General features: G+C 44.5%; 1 protein-coding gene across 3 annotated transcripts in view; it reads left to right on the forward strand.

Annotated features, from left to right (window-relative positions):
• The first annotated feature begins 2958 nt into the window (after nt 1–2958).
• The window catches only part of onecut3a (one cut homeobox 3a), a 144324-nt gene continuing 129140 nt past the window's right edge, over nt 2959–18142 (forward strand). For all 3 annotated transcript variants that reach the window (XM_038777939.1, XM_038777940.1, XM_038777941.1), the window contains exon 1: nt 2959–4121. In XM_038777939.1, coding sequence (XP_038633867.1) covers nt 3098–4121 — 1024 coding nt within the window. In that variant the 5' untranslated portion in view covers nt 2959–3097. The remainder of the gene's footprint in view (nt 4122–18142) is intronic.

Raw genomic sequence — 18142 nt, forward strand, 5'->3', positions numbered from 1 at the left:
CTGAGCAGTACTTAGATTAGAAACTAACTACAGTTCTTAACTGAACAGAGATTAGAAACTAACTACAGCTCTGAGATGCACTGAGATTAGAAACTAACTACAGCTCTGAGCTGGAGTGAGATTAGAAACTAACTACAGCTCTGAGATGCACTGAGATTAGAAACTAACTACAGCTCTGAATTGGACTCAGATTAGAAACTAACTATAACCCTGAGGTGGACTGAAGTTAGAAACTGACAACAGCTTGGAGCTGGACTGACATTAGAAAGTTACTACAGCTATGAGCTGCACTGAGATTGGAAACTAACTACAGCTCTGAGATGGACTGTGTTTAGAATCTAACTACAGCACTGATCTGGACCGAGATTAGAAACTACCTACAGCTCTGAGCTGGTCTTGGATTAAAAACTAAGTATAGATCTCACCTGGACTGAGATTCAAAAGCATATTCAACTCTGATCTGGAGTGAGAATATTAACATCAATAATAATACTAAATATAATAATAATCACTTATTAGAACAAAGAAAAGTACAGCACAGGACCAGGCCCTTCGGCCCTCCAATCCCATGCCGACCATGCTGCCCGACTAAACTAAAATCTTCTACACTTCCTGGGACCGGATCCCTCTATTCCCATCCTATTCATATATTTGTCCAGATTACCTTTAAATGTCACTATCGCCCCTGCTTCCACCACCTCCTCCGGCAGTGAGTTCCAGGAATCCACTACCCTCTGTGTAAAACACTTGCCTCGTACATCTCCTCTAAACCTTGCTCCTCCCACCTTAGACTTATGCCCCCTAGTAATTGACCCTTCTACCCTGGGGAAAAGCCTCTGACCATCCACTCTGTCTATGCCCCTCATAATTTTGTAGACCTCTATCAGGTCGCCCCTCAACCTCCGTTGTTCCAGTGAGAACAAACCGGATTTATTCAACCGCTCCTCATAGCCAATGCCCTCCATACCAGACAACATCCTGGTAAATCTCTTCTGCACCCTCTCTAAAGCCTCCACATCCTTCTGATAGTGTGGCAACCAGAATTGAACACTGTACTCCAAGTGTGACCTAACTAAGGTTCTATACAGCTGCAACATGACTTGCCAATTTTTGTACTCAATGCCCCGGCCAATGAAGTGTCACAAGTAGTCTTCAATGAAGTTACTGTGAAAAGCCCACAGTCGCCCCATTCCGCCACGTATTCGGGGAGGCCGGTACTGGAATTGATCCCGTGCTGCTGGCCTTGCTCCACGTTGCAAGCCAGTTGTTTAGACCACTGTGTTAAACCAGCCCCAACTCTGAGCTGGACTGAGATTAGAAACTAACTACAGCTCTGAGTTGGACTGAGATTAGAAACTAACTACAGCTCTGAGTAGGACTGAGATTAGAAACTAACTACAGCACTGAGTTGGACAGAGATTAGAAACTAACTACAGCTCTGAGTTGGACAGAGATTAGAAACTAACTACAGCTCTGAGCAGGATGGAGATTAGAAACTAACTACAGCTCTGAGCTGGACTGAGATTAGAAACTAAGTACAGCTCTGAACTGGACTGAGATTAGAAACTAACTACAGCTCTGAGCTGGACTCAGATTAGAAACTGACTAGAGCACTGAGCTGGACTGTGATTAGAAACTAACTACAGCTCTGAGCTGGACAGAGATTAGAAACTAACTACAGCTCTGAGCTGGACTGAGATTAGAAACTGACTAGAGCTCTGAGCTGGACTGTACAGCTCTGAGCTGGACTCAAATTCGAAACTAACTACAGCTCTGAGCTGGACGCAAATTAGAAACTAAGTACAGTTTTGAGTTAGACTGAGATTAGAAACCAATCTCAACTCTGAGCTGGATTGAAATTAGAAACTAACTACAGCTCTGAGTTGGACTGAGATTAGAAACTAACTACAGCTCTGAACTGGACTGAGATTAGAAACTAACTACAGCTCTGAGCTGCAGTGAAGTTAGAAACTACCTACAGCTCTGATCTGGACTGAGATTAGAAACTAACTACAGCTCTGAGCAGGACAGAGAGTAGAAACTAACTACAGCTCTGAGCTGGATTGAAATTAAAAACTAACTACAGCTCTGAACTGGATTGAGATTGGAAACTAACTACAGCTCTGATCTGGACTGAGATTAGAAACTAACTATAGCTCTGAGCAGGACTGAGATTTGGAACCAACTACAGCTCTGAGTAGTTTTACTGAGATTAGAATCTAACTGCAGCCCTGATCTGGACTGAGATTATAAACTAACTGCAGGCCTGATCTGGACTGAGATCAGAAATTAACTACAACTCTGATCTGGAATTAGGTGAGAAAGTAAGTACAGCTCTGAGCAGGACAGCGATTAGAAATGAACTACGGCTATAACCTGGGCTGATTGGAAACTAACTACAGCTCTGAGCTGGATTGAGATTAGATTCTAACTGCAATTCTGAGCTGGACTGAGATTAGAAACTAACTACAGCTCTAAACTGGACTGAGATTAGAAACTACCGACAGCTCTAAACTGGACTGAGATTAGAAACTACCTACAGCTCTGAACTGGACTGAAATGATAAACTACCTACAGCTCTGAGCCGGACTGAGATTAGAAACTAACTACAGATCTGTGCTGGACTGAGATTAGAAAGTGACCTCAACTCTGAGCTCGACTGAGATTAGAAACTAACTGGATGGAGAATAGTCAGGCAGTAATTATATATTAAAGGTAGGTGCTGCAGACAGTTATCAGGTCCGATCGGTCTGAAGCTATAATGTAGATTTAGATAATTGATACCGTGCATGGTTTGATCTGAAACTTGCCGATTTTCAGGAGATGTATCTGGCAGGAGAGAGAAAAAAAAAGCTCCGGAAATTCAGTAATGAGATGTGGGAGTGCTGACGTCAAGGTTGGATGTGAGATTGCGCACTGATGGTCTGCCTCTGTCTGTCTCTCTCCAGTCTGCAGCCGTTTAACATCAGCCCGAGGAGGAGCACATCAGAGCGGCGATCCGGAGGCAAAGCCGGAGCACTGAATTGCAGAGACAGGGGCTCCAGGATGCTCGATCGAGCGGATGACTAGGTATTGATGCCTCACCAGCCCAGCGACCATGGAGCTTACAATGGAGAATATTGGGAATATCCACGGAGTGAGCCAATCGAGCGAGCTGATGAACACTTCCCACAGTCGCCAGCCTTCCCACCGGAACCTCAGCTCTCACGGCCGGCCTGCCATGGTGTCCAGCATGACTTCCATCCTGGAGGGAGGCGAGTACCGGCCGGACCACAGCCTGTCCGGCCCCCTGCACCCAGCCATGAGCATGTCATGCGAAAGCCCCCCCGGCATGAGCCTCAGCAGCACTTACACCACGCTGACCCCCCTGCAGCACCTGCCGCCCATCTCCACCGTGTCTGAGAAATTCCACCACCCTCACCACCACCACCACCACCACCACCACCCGCACCAGAGATTGCCTGGCAACGTCAGCGGCAGCTTCACCCTCATGAGAGACGAGAGGGGGTTGCCCTCCATGGGTAACATCTACAGCCCTTACCACAAGGACATGGCCAGCATGGGGCAGCCGCTATCCCCTCTCTCCAATGGACTGGGCACTTTGCACAGCTCCCAGCAGCCCCTCACACCCTATGGTGGACACATGGCGAACGAGAAGATGCTTTCTCCCAATGGCTTCGATTCCCACGCCGCGATGCTCTCCAGAGGCGACGAGCACCTCGCCAGGGGGCTGGGGGGCCCAGGAGCCGGGATGATGGCCCACCTCAACGGGATGCACCACCACCCCCACCACCACGGGCAAACTAACGGCTCCCTGCTGTCCTCGGAGCGCGACCGCCAGGCGTCCGTCTCCGGATCCCAGGGCAGCGGCTCCAACCAAGTGGAGGAGATCAACACCAAGGAGGTGGCCCAAAGGATCACGGCCGAGCTCAAGCGCTACAGCATCCCCCAGGCCATTTTTGCACAGCGAATTCTGTGCAGGTCGCAGGGGACCCTCTCAGACCTGCTGAGGAACCCCAAACCCTGGAGTAAGCTCAAATCCGGCCGGGAGACCTTCAGGAGGATGTGGAAGTGGCTTCAAGAACCTGAATTCCAGAGAATGTCTGCCCTCAGGCTTGCAGGTAGGAAGAATAATACACAGAGCTTCACTTCGTCTCTGTATATGCCTGCCTTTTAACTGCTAAAATATACATAATATACACAGATTTATATGTGCGTAAAATATGTATAATTCAAACTTAAGACATGGATACACGGCAGAAATTGAAAACTTTGCTTAGAATGCGGAATGACTTCCCTTCATATTAAACGAAGGGAATTATTAAATGTTCCACATCCTTTGTACAGTGACATTTCCCCTTGGTTTATTGATCGCTTTGTATTTATTTGACATTTGTCTATTTGGCATTGCACGTATGGGTGTGTGTTTCTGTGTGTATGTATGTAGCTATGTGTGTGTATGTACCTGTGTGTGTGTGTATGTGTGTATGTACCTGTGTGTGTGTGTGTCTGTGCGAATGTGTCCGTGACTGTATGTGCACCTCTGTGTGAGAGGGAGGGAGAGAGAGAAAACGATTTGGTGAGTGTGTCTATATGTGTGTATGTGTGTGTTTGTCTGCGAGTGTATGTCGGTATATGTGACTGTGTGTAAGAGTGTGCTTGTGCGTGAGTGTGCATGTGTGTGTGAGTGTGTGCCTATGTGTGTGAGTGTATGTGCCTCTGTGCGTATGCCTATGTGAATGTGTGTGCCTGTGTGTGTATGTGCGAGTGTGTGCCTGTGTGTGTATGTGCCGATGTGTGTGTGTGTCAATGTGAGTGTGCTTGTGTGTGTCTATGTGAATCTATGTGAGATAGTGTGTGTTTATGTAAGTGTGTGCCCCTCTGTATGTACTGCATACGCGCACACAGATATTCTTGTTTTCTATTCATCCCACACTCCTTATTTACCGGCAGGATCCCCAGGGTTTTCCCATTATTGTCCTTTTCTCCTCCCCTCCCCCATGTTTAGCCTATGCAAATACGGCAGTAATTATTTGATAGAGAAATAGATGTACCTAACAAAGGTAGATGTCCTGCTACCTACACCAACCATTGCTGTTGTCACACAAAGAAAGCACAATTTGTATTTAATCTCTATTCTCTTCCATATCCCCAAATCGAGGGACTTGGTCTGCCCATTAGATGATTAGTATTGATGAGCAAATAGCAAATTTCTTTCCAGAAGATTAGGTTATTCATAATGAAAGGAAGGGATTGTCTCTATTCCCCCAGCTGTGTTTTCATTTTAGAAATAGTGGTGACATCTTTATCTTGATCACTGGACAGAAAGTAGCATGAGAAATTTGAATTGAACTAATGTCACTGTTGGGCAAATTTGCCCCTTACATACCTGATATGAAATACCTCATTCCTATTCGATAGCATTTGTGTGATGTGCTGTTCGTTTCTGCAACTGAATGTTTTAAGAGTCTTTTTACAATGAGTTTTGGGCCACCGAGCGTGGTCATTGTGACAATGTACCAGTGCACCCATCGTCTCTTGGACCCTCGCCGACACATTGGTCCATCCACCTGCTCTGCTTGAACAGCAGCTCGGCCATCTTCGGCGCTGAAATGTTCTCAGGTGTATAATCCATGTGGTGCCACGTGCATCTACAATTTACCTGCCCCTTAATTAGGTGCGAAGCGAGGCATCTTTTAGTTACAGTCAATGCGCTATTGAAAAGCAGTTAATGTAATGCAGATTGAATTGGTTTTACAAGACCCTGATAAATAAAGATTTAAACTATCCTGAATTGGCTTTTTAAGTGTCTCTGTTGTTAAACTCAATCGAGCGTTTGTGTTTTATTTCTGTTCCAAAAAAACGTAGCATGGGAGAGAGTTGGGACAAATTAGCACAATGGAGCTAACTGCTTCTGGATTTAGCAAGGCACGCAGAAATGAAATGCAAACGTTTCCAATTAAGTTTTTGACAGGGTCCACAAAGTCGAGCAACTGGAGGGCGACATTTTTTTAAATTGTAAGATTAAAGATAGCTTTTCCAATTGCGGGTGGTTATTATCCTGGAGCAGGAGCTGATGGAACTTGGCAAGCCTGATGGAATATTTTGAGATCTCCTATTAAATGGCCATAAATCCAATGTGCCATAATTTAGCCTAACCACTATATTCAAATGTGTGCTGTGCATAGAGCTGCCAGAGTTTATTCAGGGGCTGGATGGGCCCTGATAACTGGGTCATATCTTTTTTTTTCTTTATGGATATTCCGGCTTCAGGATTCTTTGTTATCGCCACAATCCCTACACCGACATCACAGTCATATGCAAGTCTGTTTGCAACTTGCAAATATTTTGAATTCATTACTCGGACTGGAATAATTGTTCATTTCCTACGCTGAATTGTTGTTCCGCAGTGATCAGAAAGGGATTTGAGAATTCCGGCACAAAGTCGTATTAGCGAGATTATGATATGAATATGGAAAGGATAGAAAGAGAAAGAGAGAGAGAGAGAGAGTATTCTATACTAGCAATAGGGGAGACAGATTTGTTCGCGTTTGAAACCACAAAATCAATAGCTTCGAATTACAATTCGGAATTCATCACAGTCAAAGAAATCGATTTTTCGGGTTGTTCAAATATTTTGAGACGGCAGCATACGGCCAGATAATGTTCTAGGTGGTGAGATTGCAGAAAAAAACAATCACAAGTGAACATGCCGGGGCCGTGTAAAATATTCTGGGTTGCAATAGTGCATTTGCATGTTTAAGACCGGTGATCGGGGCACCTTGGGGGATCGACGCGTTCAGCCGCGCGATTTTTCATTGGGGTTGGGAAGGAAAAGAAGACGATGCGCGAGAAATCGTCGCCTGAGCAATCGGGGTTCTTTCTCAGAAACACTGGTTTGAAAACGGCCGCACATTTACTCATGCCCTTAGCTCCAATCTGAGGGCCTGGGTTGATCATGGTGTTTGTCAATTGTAGATTTGAACATCCCACATCAATTATAAAGACTGCAAATGCCTGTATTATTTAGTCAATCAGCGTATCTCCCAAAGTCCACCCCCCCCCCCCCCCATTTAAATCATCATTACAACATGAATGGCAATATTTTCGATTCACAAGGTATAACCTGGAGAGTTTCACTGCAGTCCACTTGAGTAGATGGGTCGCTGCTCTGCTTTAAACAGCAGCTTTAATACATATGTGTCTAGGATTGGTATCTATGTAAATAGGTTATCACCATTAGCAACAGATTTAGCCTAGCGTCCATTCCGATAGATAACACATGGCAGAGGTTTAAAATGGTGCTGGTGAGGGGACCCATCAAATGGCGCTCAGTGTTGGTGGAACGCTGTGGTGTAGCTAAAGATGCTTCCTTGATATTACGCTGCATGAGACATTGAGGCGATGGGGCACACTTTCAGATACCCGATTTGTCCCCCCCCCCCCCCCCCCCGTCCCCGCCCCCCGCAGTCTGTTACAGATCCCACAAAGCAGGGGCCGGTGCTGCTATTAAACTGAACCCTCCGTCCTGATGTGCTTGCGTGAGTCGGTAAATATAGGATCAATAAACATGCTGCCGGACGCTGAAATGGCGTTCGCATACGGCTCTAACCCTTTCCATGTCACTTTCTTATGCCCTGTCCGTGGACTGGAGATTAACAATCAATTATTTAAAGGCTTCCAACGCGCGATATTCGGGCGTCTGCCACGATACTGCTGGTATGAGTGGCGGACATGATATCATTGAGAAACGAAACGAGCAGATATCAGTGTCCATGGCAGAATCTGCATTGTTTGGAGCCTTCCTTTAACACTTGTTTAAAGATAATCCAATCATTTTCTCTCGTCAGGACTGGTGTTGCTGGAGATACAAATACACACAAATTGATATCTGGAGCGATATACAGATGTTTACACTACATATACAGTCTCATGTATATAGGGACACAAATTACAGCCCATGCAATTTATTCATATTACTTTTCGCCGAATCTTTCTTTGATATTTTCTCTTTTACAAATGCACACTTAAACGATATCTCGAACGTTTTGCCAGTCTGCAAATTCTCCACATAAAAGGTGCATCTATTATTCACCAGATATGCACAGAATCAAAGAAATTGCACATGCAGACACCCACCCAGTTCATACATGTGCAGCACAGGGATGATGGGGTATCTGTGAACGTGATATTGTTATCGATTAGCACCACCAAATAGAGTTACTATTTCCGAAGATTTTACAGTGTTAAAAAAAACGGTTTTGGCTAATGGAGGGGTGATAAAATGTCAAGTGTCTAATGATAGGATTGCTGCATTAGGGGAGAAAGAGGAGGGGATAGAAGGGGATGGGGAGAGAGAGGGGGGGGGGGTTGCAGCCAGAGCTGGTTGTATGCAGTTTGAACCGAGTCAATATTGATCACACAACAGCTCGCTGCCTTTGCTACTGGGAGACACACGCTGCTCGCAAATTTGATCAAAAGCCTGTAATCCCAAATCACCTTGGCTGAGCGTTCTACAAGAGCGAGCTGTGCCCCACTGCAGTATATCCTTCTCTCCTGCACATCTCTATTGTTCCAATTAACTGCAGCTCCTTAACTTTTGTGCCCAGCTCTCCACACACGCAGATTTCCAGAGATCCCGGTCTCTCTCTCTCTCCCCCCCTCCCCCGCCCCTCTCCACACCCCCCCCCCCCCCACCCTGATGTAGAAATAGGATTGACAGCTGAGGTGAGAGTTTCCCAAGTCACAGCTTGAGCCGAATTGAGAAAAGGTCCTGGAGACGACACCAGTGGCCCAAGCCTCTTCCTGACGCCTTCACATCGAATACGCCTGAACGGAGCGTCGTGTAAAAGGGCCGAAGCATCCCGATTGAGTAACGGCTGTCACAACAACGCTTGGGGAAATTACCCACCCCACACCCACCATCCTCACAAAAACACACACACGCACATACACACACACACAGGAGCCATTTGGCTTTTCGATTGCACGCCCACGATTGATGAAGTTTCAGCAGTAGTTAAAAAGAGACTAAATCAATAACTATTTTTGACAACCTATCAACCATTTGTTGCGAGATGTTAGCAAGATGGAGATTATGCAGAGAGCTAAAATTGTCCCAGTGTATTAAACAAACCCTGTGTGAACTGAGGGGTGGTGAATGCGGGAAAGCAAGATCTAAACAAAATGAAACAATTTCAATAAAGAAGCAACTCTGCCCTTTAAGCTTAATATATATATGTATATATAAATACACATATGCAAGTATCCAAGTTAACGCTCAAGTTGAAAATCGATCTCCCACACAATGTAAATCGCTTTCTAACCTTTAAGTTCTGCCTGAAATAATGTTGATTTTTTTTTTTACATTTAAGGATAACATTTCCTGGGATTCTTTGTCTTTTCGGTTACCCGGAATTCTGACGTTCCTTCCGTTGGGATAATGCAATTTATAACTCGCTAGTATTATCCGATTACATTGACACGCACCGTGTATTCTGGTAGATCAACACATTTAAACCTCCGTTTGAAAAGCCCACGGAGGAAAATCTGCTGGAGGCGGCTCTGTTTTTGTTTTTAAAAATGACGTGGAGCTCAAGTAACAGGGACCCAGATTGAAATTCTCAATGAATGAACGGGGTTTGTCCGACTCTTATCAAGACAGCTGCTGAGGGAGCTTTGGAATTTGTTACAAAGGTCGCTTATTGGGAGCTCTTGTTATCTCGCTTTAAGTTGTTGGATTCGGAGCAGTCTGCTGGTCCGCAACGAAAGTTAAATAGTAACAAACCAGGAACAGATAAAATGGCCCTTTCAGCTGAGATCCTCTGCGACACAGTCTAGGCGGGGGAGTGGGAGAGAGAAAACACACAAACAGACACACAATGCAGCCTGATGATTCCTGTTGTCCTTTTTGACACATTGTTGAATGTAGTAGCCAACCGTTCACATCTCCTCGCCACAACAGGCTGCACAGAGGCATGAGATTGTTCGGCTTGCACTGCATTGGAAAAGTGAAAGACGCGAGGACATGTTTACACCAAGCGGCCAATTGAAAAAAATAAATCGTGTTAATTATTTGTAGAAGTAGGGTGGCTTGGGACATTAGTGCGCGATTAGATTGTTGGGAAAGGTGGTTACATTATAATGTCGTTGCTGTTAATACTCCCAAGAATTAATAATTTACAGGGGCAACGTGTACGAGTTAACTACTCTACACCTTAAATAGACTCGCCAGTCTTAGGTGTCCGACTATTCCTTAACCTCGCCGTGTTTTTGTGCAGTTACGAATATTGTTGGGGTTTCTCACTGACGGTCAGGAACCACAACATGACAGTTACTTCTAAATGTCGACATTTGATAGTTTTACATTGCTATTTCGACAATAATCAGAGCACATTGTCAAACGATCGTAATGTTATTAATACCTGGCACCAGAATTCGGAGTGTGAATTAAATCAGATTCAGCTGGACCCTTAAGGTGAAAACGGACGGACTGCTTGTTAATTGCAGGCGGAGAGCGAATCGGTTGAAATTAAACTGTAATAAAAGTATTTAAACGCTCATCACCTGAACTCAGTCTGTTCACCTGCACGGAAAGGCCGCGTCAACTTGTTAAAATCCGACCCAGGAGGGTGTCAGAAAATAGCCTTTGTTGTCGCAGCAAAGTGAAATGACAATATTTTTGTTTTAAACATGTGAAAGGGGGCGATGTCTGTTAGTGTGGAAGGCAGGATAGGGCAGGATAGGACAGGGGGAATGGGCTGGGGCCAGAATTCCTAAAATCCCGGGGATCCCAATGAACCCAATCCGCCGCCCCAAGGCAAAACCTTGCTGCAAACGCCACAGCATCAACTGAGGTCGGTGTGTTGCTGTTAAGGTGCGTTAAAAATGTATCAGATTTTAACCTCGATAATATTCGCAGGGAAAATCGCAACCATCCTTTTGGTTTGGTGACGGCGTTTGGGAGAGTTTCTTGAGCGGAATTCGTATTGGAGTTACGAATTATTCCTGGCTGCAGGAATTTTGAAACCGCGCAAACAATTGTTCATAACCCACAGCATGCTATTTGAACACCGAGCACAGTCGTTTTCTTTAAAGTTTTAACCATGGTTAATCAACACAGCTCGGGATTGGCCGGTCAATACTCCGCCAAAAATGGACCAGAGCAAGTATTGTGAAGGATCGTTGTTCCTGCAAAGGCGATCTCCTGAAAAGATGCCGACAACGGGAGCTACTGGTATATTTCCCGCACCTACTCTGCAAGATGTCCTTATGCAACCTGACAAATACGACATGAGCGAGTCTCAAATGTCACTCATCGATTCCAACCATCAGAAGACAGCAAGACACGCCTGCATGGCGCGGAGGGTTAAGCATAAACGAGGGAGAATTTGGGGGAAAATAATAGCTATATTAAACAGCATTCATAAATGTAATTCGAATTCCGTCAAAGGACATTATGGCAAATCCACCCTCAATACTGTACATCTCAAAACTGATTAACACAGAGGGATTATAAAAGTAAATTACTGCGGATGCTGGAAGCTGATGGACAAACAGAAAGTGTTGGAAAATCTCAGCAGGTCTGACAGCATCTTGGGAGAGAGAAAGGAGCTGGCGTCTCCAGTCTGGATGACTTGAGCTTCGGCAAAGAGTCACCCAGACTCGCTGGAAACGTTAACTCCATTCTCGCTCCACAGGTACTGTCAGACCTGCCGACATTGCCCAGTATTTTCTGTTTTGGTGATACAGAGGGACCGATGTTGCGGCATGCCGGAGTTAAACACCATTAATTACTGCCCAGTTACTGTACTGCATAATGCAGGGAGCAATATCTAAACTGAGCCAAAACACACTTGAATCTACACCTTAATGTCGCCTTTTCATGTGCCACACGTGAGGAAATGGTGTTCCTCCTGTTAAAGTATGGTGTAGCGCTCCGCCCGAGCGGTGTATTTCACAATGCTTAAAAGAGAATATTAGAAGTAACATTTGACGAACAGGAACAGAAATCCTACATCGCCCTGTTTACATCTAGAATTGCCATCTCAATTTCGCCCCTCTGGGCTGTCAGCGGCGCAATCTGCACTTTTTAAACAGCCGTTCGACCCCACCCCTCAATCCTAACCCTCACTTCTGCAGACAGAGTTTAACTGGTGGACTAGGACAACGACCCCCAGTCCTGACCCGAATACACTGGAAACCAATTAGTGGTCGAGCTAATGTCTGGTCTAAAGGAAGATTGTCTCCATTATCCGGCGCTGGCTGGACGCACTCCACTTCATTTGCGTCGATTTTTTTTTAAATTTTCCGAAGCATGTGTTTGCCGCCGCGAGGAGTCACAACCCGACCTCCAAATCAGTCCTGAGAGAAGCCGAGATGAACTGAAATCGGTGCCCCAACGAAACCCGCGCAGGCAGGGAGTGGGTAGAAAAAACTATTTGATATTTGCACATTGAAACTCCGGAGCAACGAAACAATGCTGCAGTTTTCATTCATTTTTAAATACCGATTCTCTCTTCTACTTTCACCAGGCGGCGGCAATAGGGGTTGCGAAGCGCCATCTGATATTCCAGAAAGCAACCAGCAATTTCTGTGGTTGGAAAGGGGAATGTTGCATTTTAAATCGATTTGTAATTACAACGCAAAGCTCGAGGCCATTTCCACGTGTTTTATTTTTGTGTTTCTGGGCCTGCCTGTGGCCAAACAGTCAAACGGGTGCAGATAACACAACTAAACTCCGGGTTTCCACTTCAATCTGACTCCAATCCCGTTCGCTCACGTTGGAGTAAATGGACGAATTGTCCCGCTGCAGAACACCCACAGCGAACTCGACAATCTGCTCTGAAAGTCTGGGCACTTTAGATTCCAGGTACATCTACAGCATCACTGCAGACCCTGGGTCCTTGTCGATCGAGACAGAGAGAATCTTTCACCCCCCCCCCCCCCCCCCAACCCCCGCACCCCCACACACTCACTCACATTGGGGTAGTTAGTGTTCTGAAGAGATTTTAATTTAACCATCGAAGTGTCTTTTTTGAACGCTGTGGGGTTTCGACAATTACGACGCAGCGTTTAATTTCGTCCAACTTTCATATTTGGAAATGCAAATCACGATGTAAAGCGTTTGAAATTGAAGGTAGAAGGTCGACCGACCTGACCCCAGCTCAATTGAAACAAAGTGGTGAAATCACCCCTTCAGGAATCTGTACAAAATTCACCTCCGAATAATACTTTACTAAATGTCAAAGTGATTCTCCATCCATCTTTATATAATCATCCATGGGTATTTTAAAACTGGCTGATTATATTTCTAGATGGCCATGAAGTATGAATGGTGAGATGGGAGGGACGCAGGAAAACTAACATTTTCATTCTGATCAGGCGCTCAAATAAATACCCATCCTTACCTATATTTTGGGCCGCAACCCCTTGTTACAATTTCATCAACAACCCCTTGAAAACAATCATTTCGTTTTTTTGAGTTTCAACCGCAGGCTATTTGGAACCACAGCAGACGCGTTTGTGGTTTCATGAATCTTTTTTTTGAAAAATTGAAGTATTTTATTTAACTTATCGGAATTGAGTAGGTAGCGAAAGCATCGCCAAATCCTGGCCGGGGAAAATCAGGGACTCACCTGGGTTGCATTTGAAAGCCGAGGGTTTAAAACAATAGGAAGTTAATTTCAATGTGGGCATCAAAACTAGGTGTGAACGACAATTTTTAATTGTTACTTAAATCGGCGAATTGTTTTGCATTTCAATTCGGTTAGATCTGTTTCAAAGATTTGAACATTCTCGGCATTAGAGCTAGCCGATAATAAAGAAGATTAATGCATTCCTTTTAGTAATCTGCTTCGTTTCCGACGATAGATGTTTAGAAATGCAGCGTGATTCAGTGGCAATTTGCAGTGATTTTCATTTCCTATATCAATAATTTTTTTCTCGATCAGATATTATTGAAATTAGTTTATCTATTTAAAAATCCAGAATTTGTTTCAAATTGTGCGATTTGGATATAATCCCGTCTCGGTAACTGTAAAACATTCAAGGGAAGTCACATATGTTGCAGAGTTCAAACAAAAAAGGATTTGATTCTGACAACGTTGATGACCCATTAATGATTAGTTTCTGTTTTAAATGGGTGTTCATTTAAGGTAAGGAATGGCGGTACCGGGGAGCGGAATGTTTCCCCGTTGAAGCGGTATTAAGAAGCATTGTCAGTCCTCCCACCCCCCCCCCCCCCCCCCCCGCCCGCGTTACATCTTCCCTGGTCCTTTTCACTGGGCACTCCAAGCAGTTGTGTCACAACAGCTCCCCCTGCTGTCGGACACACCCCGTGTCAAGTCTTTTTGTTGTTCTAACTTGGCCAAATAAATTGATGCAATTGGGGAGTTTGACCCTACAAGGCGCCCAGTCAACCTCATTTCACTTTATAATCTTCAGCATTCACCACAGAGCGATGAAGAAGACTTCTATCGCTCTAAAAGCTGAAGCCAAACAAAGTTATAAAGTGTGCTAACAGACCACGGCGTCTTTTATTGATAGGGGGCATGGACAGAATGTGCCAAATCGCAGTTTGTCAAAATGCTCAAAAGCGTGGCACCAACATACTGACTGCAGAAAAGTCAGAAGTTAACTCTCTTTCATTCTGCACGGATGCTGCCGGACCTGTTCTGTTTTCACAGCATTTTTTCTCTTTAATTTTATTGCTGTGCTCACTGCCTCCCCAGCACCGGTTACAGCAGACGTGTGAATGGAGGTGAACGCCCTACTTCCCGATTGCAGATCTACAAGTGGGGGAGGGGGGAACTGTAGCGTAGCCGCAGTTACGGTAGCACCTTGGGAGCACCGTAGGTTCGATTCCCAGCATGGGCCCTGGTCTGTGCCGAGTCTGCATGTTTTCACCGTGTGGGTTTCCTTCCGGTGGTCCACTTCCCTCCCACAAGTCCCGAAAGACGTGCTTGATAGATGAAATGAGCATTCTGAATTCTCCCTCCTTGTACCCGAGCAGGTGCCAGAATGTGGCGACCAGGGGATTTTCACAGTAACTTCATTGAAGTTAGCTGACTTGTGACAATAAAGATTATTAATTTAAAATAATTCAAAATAACGTGAACAATAATAATGATCTTTATTGTCACAAGTAGACATTAACACTGCAATTAAGTTACTGTGAAAAGCCCCGAGTCGCCACATTCCGGCGCCTGTTCAGGTACACAGAGGGAGAATTCAGAATGTCCAAATGACCTAACAGCACGTCATTTGGGACTTGTGGGAGGAAACCGGAGCTGCCGGTGGAAACCCACACAGACACGGGGAAAATGTGCAGACTCCAGACAGACAGTAACCAAAGCCGGGAATCGAACCTGGGACAATGAGCAACTGGACTTTTAAAAAATCACTTATTTTGTCTTTAGATTTTACCTTTTAGTTTGAATTGAATTTGCCAGAGTTAACTTAATCCTTGTTCACTGACAATTACAGCTGATCTTGCTCATACACACCTCCTTCACATTGCTGTAGCTTTCCATCTTTCCTCAGCTGCAGTTAGGCTTTGAGCTGTGTGAAAAAAGGGGTCTCGATTTGATAACCCCACCCCCATTGAATGGTTGGTTATTTCTTACCTCAAGATCTTCACGGTCTCTACCTGGAGCACCCCTTTTCATTCATCGGATGCTTTTGTCATGGTGATATTTGCCAATTTGTTTGCGGGGCTCGGAAAATTACGTACTCCAGCTAAGACCTCTCAAACTGAAGTCTCTTGATCTGAAGGAAGAACAATGAATCAGTTATAGCTTCAGTCAGGGATAGGATGGGGAATTATTTTCGCAACTGGAAGTCAGGACTGTGGGACACCTCTGCTTCGGACTTTCACAAGCTGCTTCATAAGAATGCAAGAGGTTGATGGAAGCCATTTCAAGCTAGGTCAGTTGTAGCAACGAGGGGGTCCCCCCCCTCCCCCCCCCCCCCACCTTGAGCAATGACTCTCGTTACTTGCTTATCTCGAAAGAAGACTGAATGATTTATCCCTTCAGAATTTTAGAGGAGAGCTCACATTGATCTTATTGATCATATTTTAGATCAAAGTGATTACTTTGGGCCGGGGATGAATGCATTAATCCCAGGATCCCAATACAGTTTATATAACTAAACAACCCAACCCAATAATGATCAGTAATTATGAAACACGGGGTGTGATCTGACCTCATTAATTCTGAGGAGGGGGCAGTACACAAATGGTCTCAGTATCCCTGGGAACAATAACCAGGGTTCATAATTTAGATGCCCTCACGGGAAATGCATGTGGGTAGTGTTGTCACCGCCACTGGCTTCAACTGACGAAACAGGCAAATCAGCCGTAATTTGGATTATACTCAATACAACACTTATTTAATACAACTTTGTCCAACTCAATAAGACTTTAGTTATCCGCTTATTTGAAGAGTTACGTAAGTTTCACGACTCACAACTTGAAGTCAAAATACTACCCAATAGAGAGAACTGGCCAGGCCCTCTCTGGAGGGTTTGTTATCCTTCTCTGAGTGCCAAAATCAAGTCTCTTCTCCACGAATGTTAATCCCCAGGGTTATCGCTGTTGAAATCTCGGAAGCTTTTTCTTTTTATAAGGTGTTAGTTCTTACTGATAAATAATCCTTTACCACATAGGCACCAGTTACCCTTGGAGATTGGTATTTTTGCTGTTACAACACAAGGTGCTATCAGTGAAGAGTCCAATGTACAAGTCGTTGTTCCTCCTTTTCATACAAAACTTATTTTGCTGAGCTGCAGCTTTTCACACACACATAAAGTTTGTTAGCCTGTTTTACCATCATGCCTCATGGCACAATGTTAGCCATTTATTTGCCTCAGCAGCAGCTGTCATAGCAACACAGGATCAAGCTTGGATGTGACATCTCTGCAGTCAAATAGCCTCAACATCTAGGTTCACCTATGGGCTAGCATTGCAGGGATAAAGGAAGAAGGCAAACTACCGCCTGGTCAAGACAACTAAGGGAATAAATTTGGCCATACCACTGTCACCCACATTTTAAGAACAAATGAACAGTACTGCAGTAAGGAATCAATATCGTCAAGGGTTCGGGTGGCGGGTTAACATTTTTTAGGATTCAGAAATGCAAATAATTCATATGGTAATAAAGAGAATAAGAAAGGAAGTTTACCCTATCAGTCCATTAGAGCTTGTCATAAAGCACTTGTCCACCAGTAACACTGATCTGTTTATGAGCACTCGACAGAATTTGTTGAAAGCCTTCATGAGGAGTGCAAGGGCATCTGGAATTGACTGTGCCCCAATGGAACATGCTCAATCATATTTATTGTTATGTCTGCCCTCAAGCAATGTTGTTAACATCACATCAAATTATCCAAAGTTTTTTATTTTTACTTTTTTTTAAAGTTAGAGTACCCAATTATTATTTTCCAATTTAGCCTGGCCAATCCATCTACCCTATACGCCTTTTAGCACCCGGTTCCCCTGGGTTTCTGTGGCTATGACTCATCTTTCATTCTCACGCCACAGTATAAATATTTCCCACTTTCTCTGTCTGTCAGCTTTGACAAAGAGTCATTGGACTTGAAACATTAGCTCTTTTCTCTCCCTACAGATGCTGCCAGACCTGCTGAGATTTTCCAGCATTCTTTCATTTCAGATTCCAGCATCCACAGTAATTTGCTTTTACCCTATACATCTTTTGGGTTCTGGGGTGAAACCCACGCAGACACGGGGAGAATGTGCAAACTCCACATAGACAGTGACTCAGGGCCGGGATTGCGAACCCGGGTGCTCAGCACCGTAGGCAGCAGTGCTAACCACTGTACCACCTTGCTGCCCTAAATTATCCAAAGTTATAAACATCACCTCAATTTAAAATATATTTGATGTAGTTGCAGACTTAATTATACAGTTAATGAAACTGTATAACTATTTTCCAAGTGCCCTTGTGTGTAGTACTGAAAAGTGACAGTCCATTCCATGAAGGTAAACTTCATAACCCTCATCTGTCATACAAGCCCCATGTTAATCAGGCACTTCATTGCTCAGTTAACTGTTCTGTGAATTTATCCTCTATTTTTCAAGTGTCATTGATACAGATTCAGTAAACATTCCAAAACACTGTGC

Source organism: Scyliorhinus canicula, chromosome 18 (genome assembly GCF_902713615.1).
Source record: "Scyliorhinus canicula chromosome 18, sScyCan1.1, whole genome shotgun sequence".
Classification (NCBI taxonomy): domain Eukaryota; kingdom Metazoa; phylum Chordata; class Chondrichthyes; order Carcharhiniformes; family Scyliorhinidae; genus Scyliorhinus; species Scyliorhinus canicula.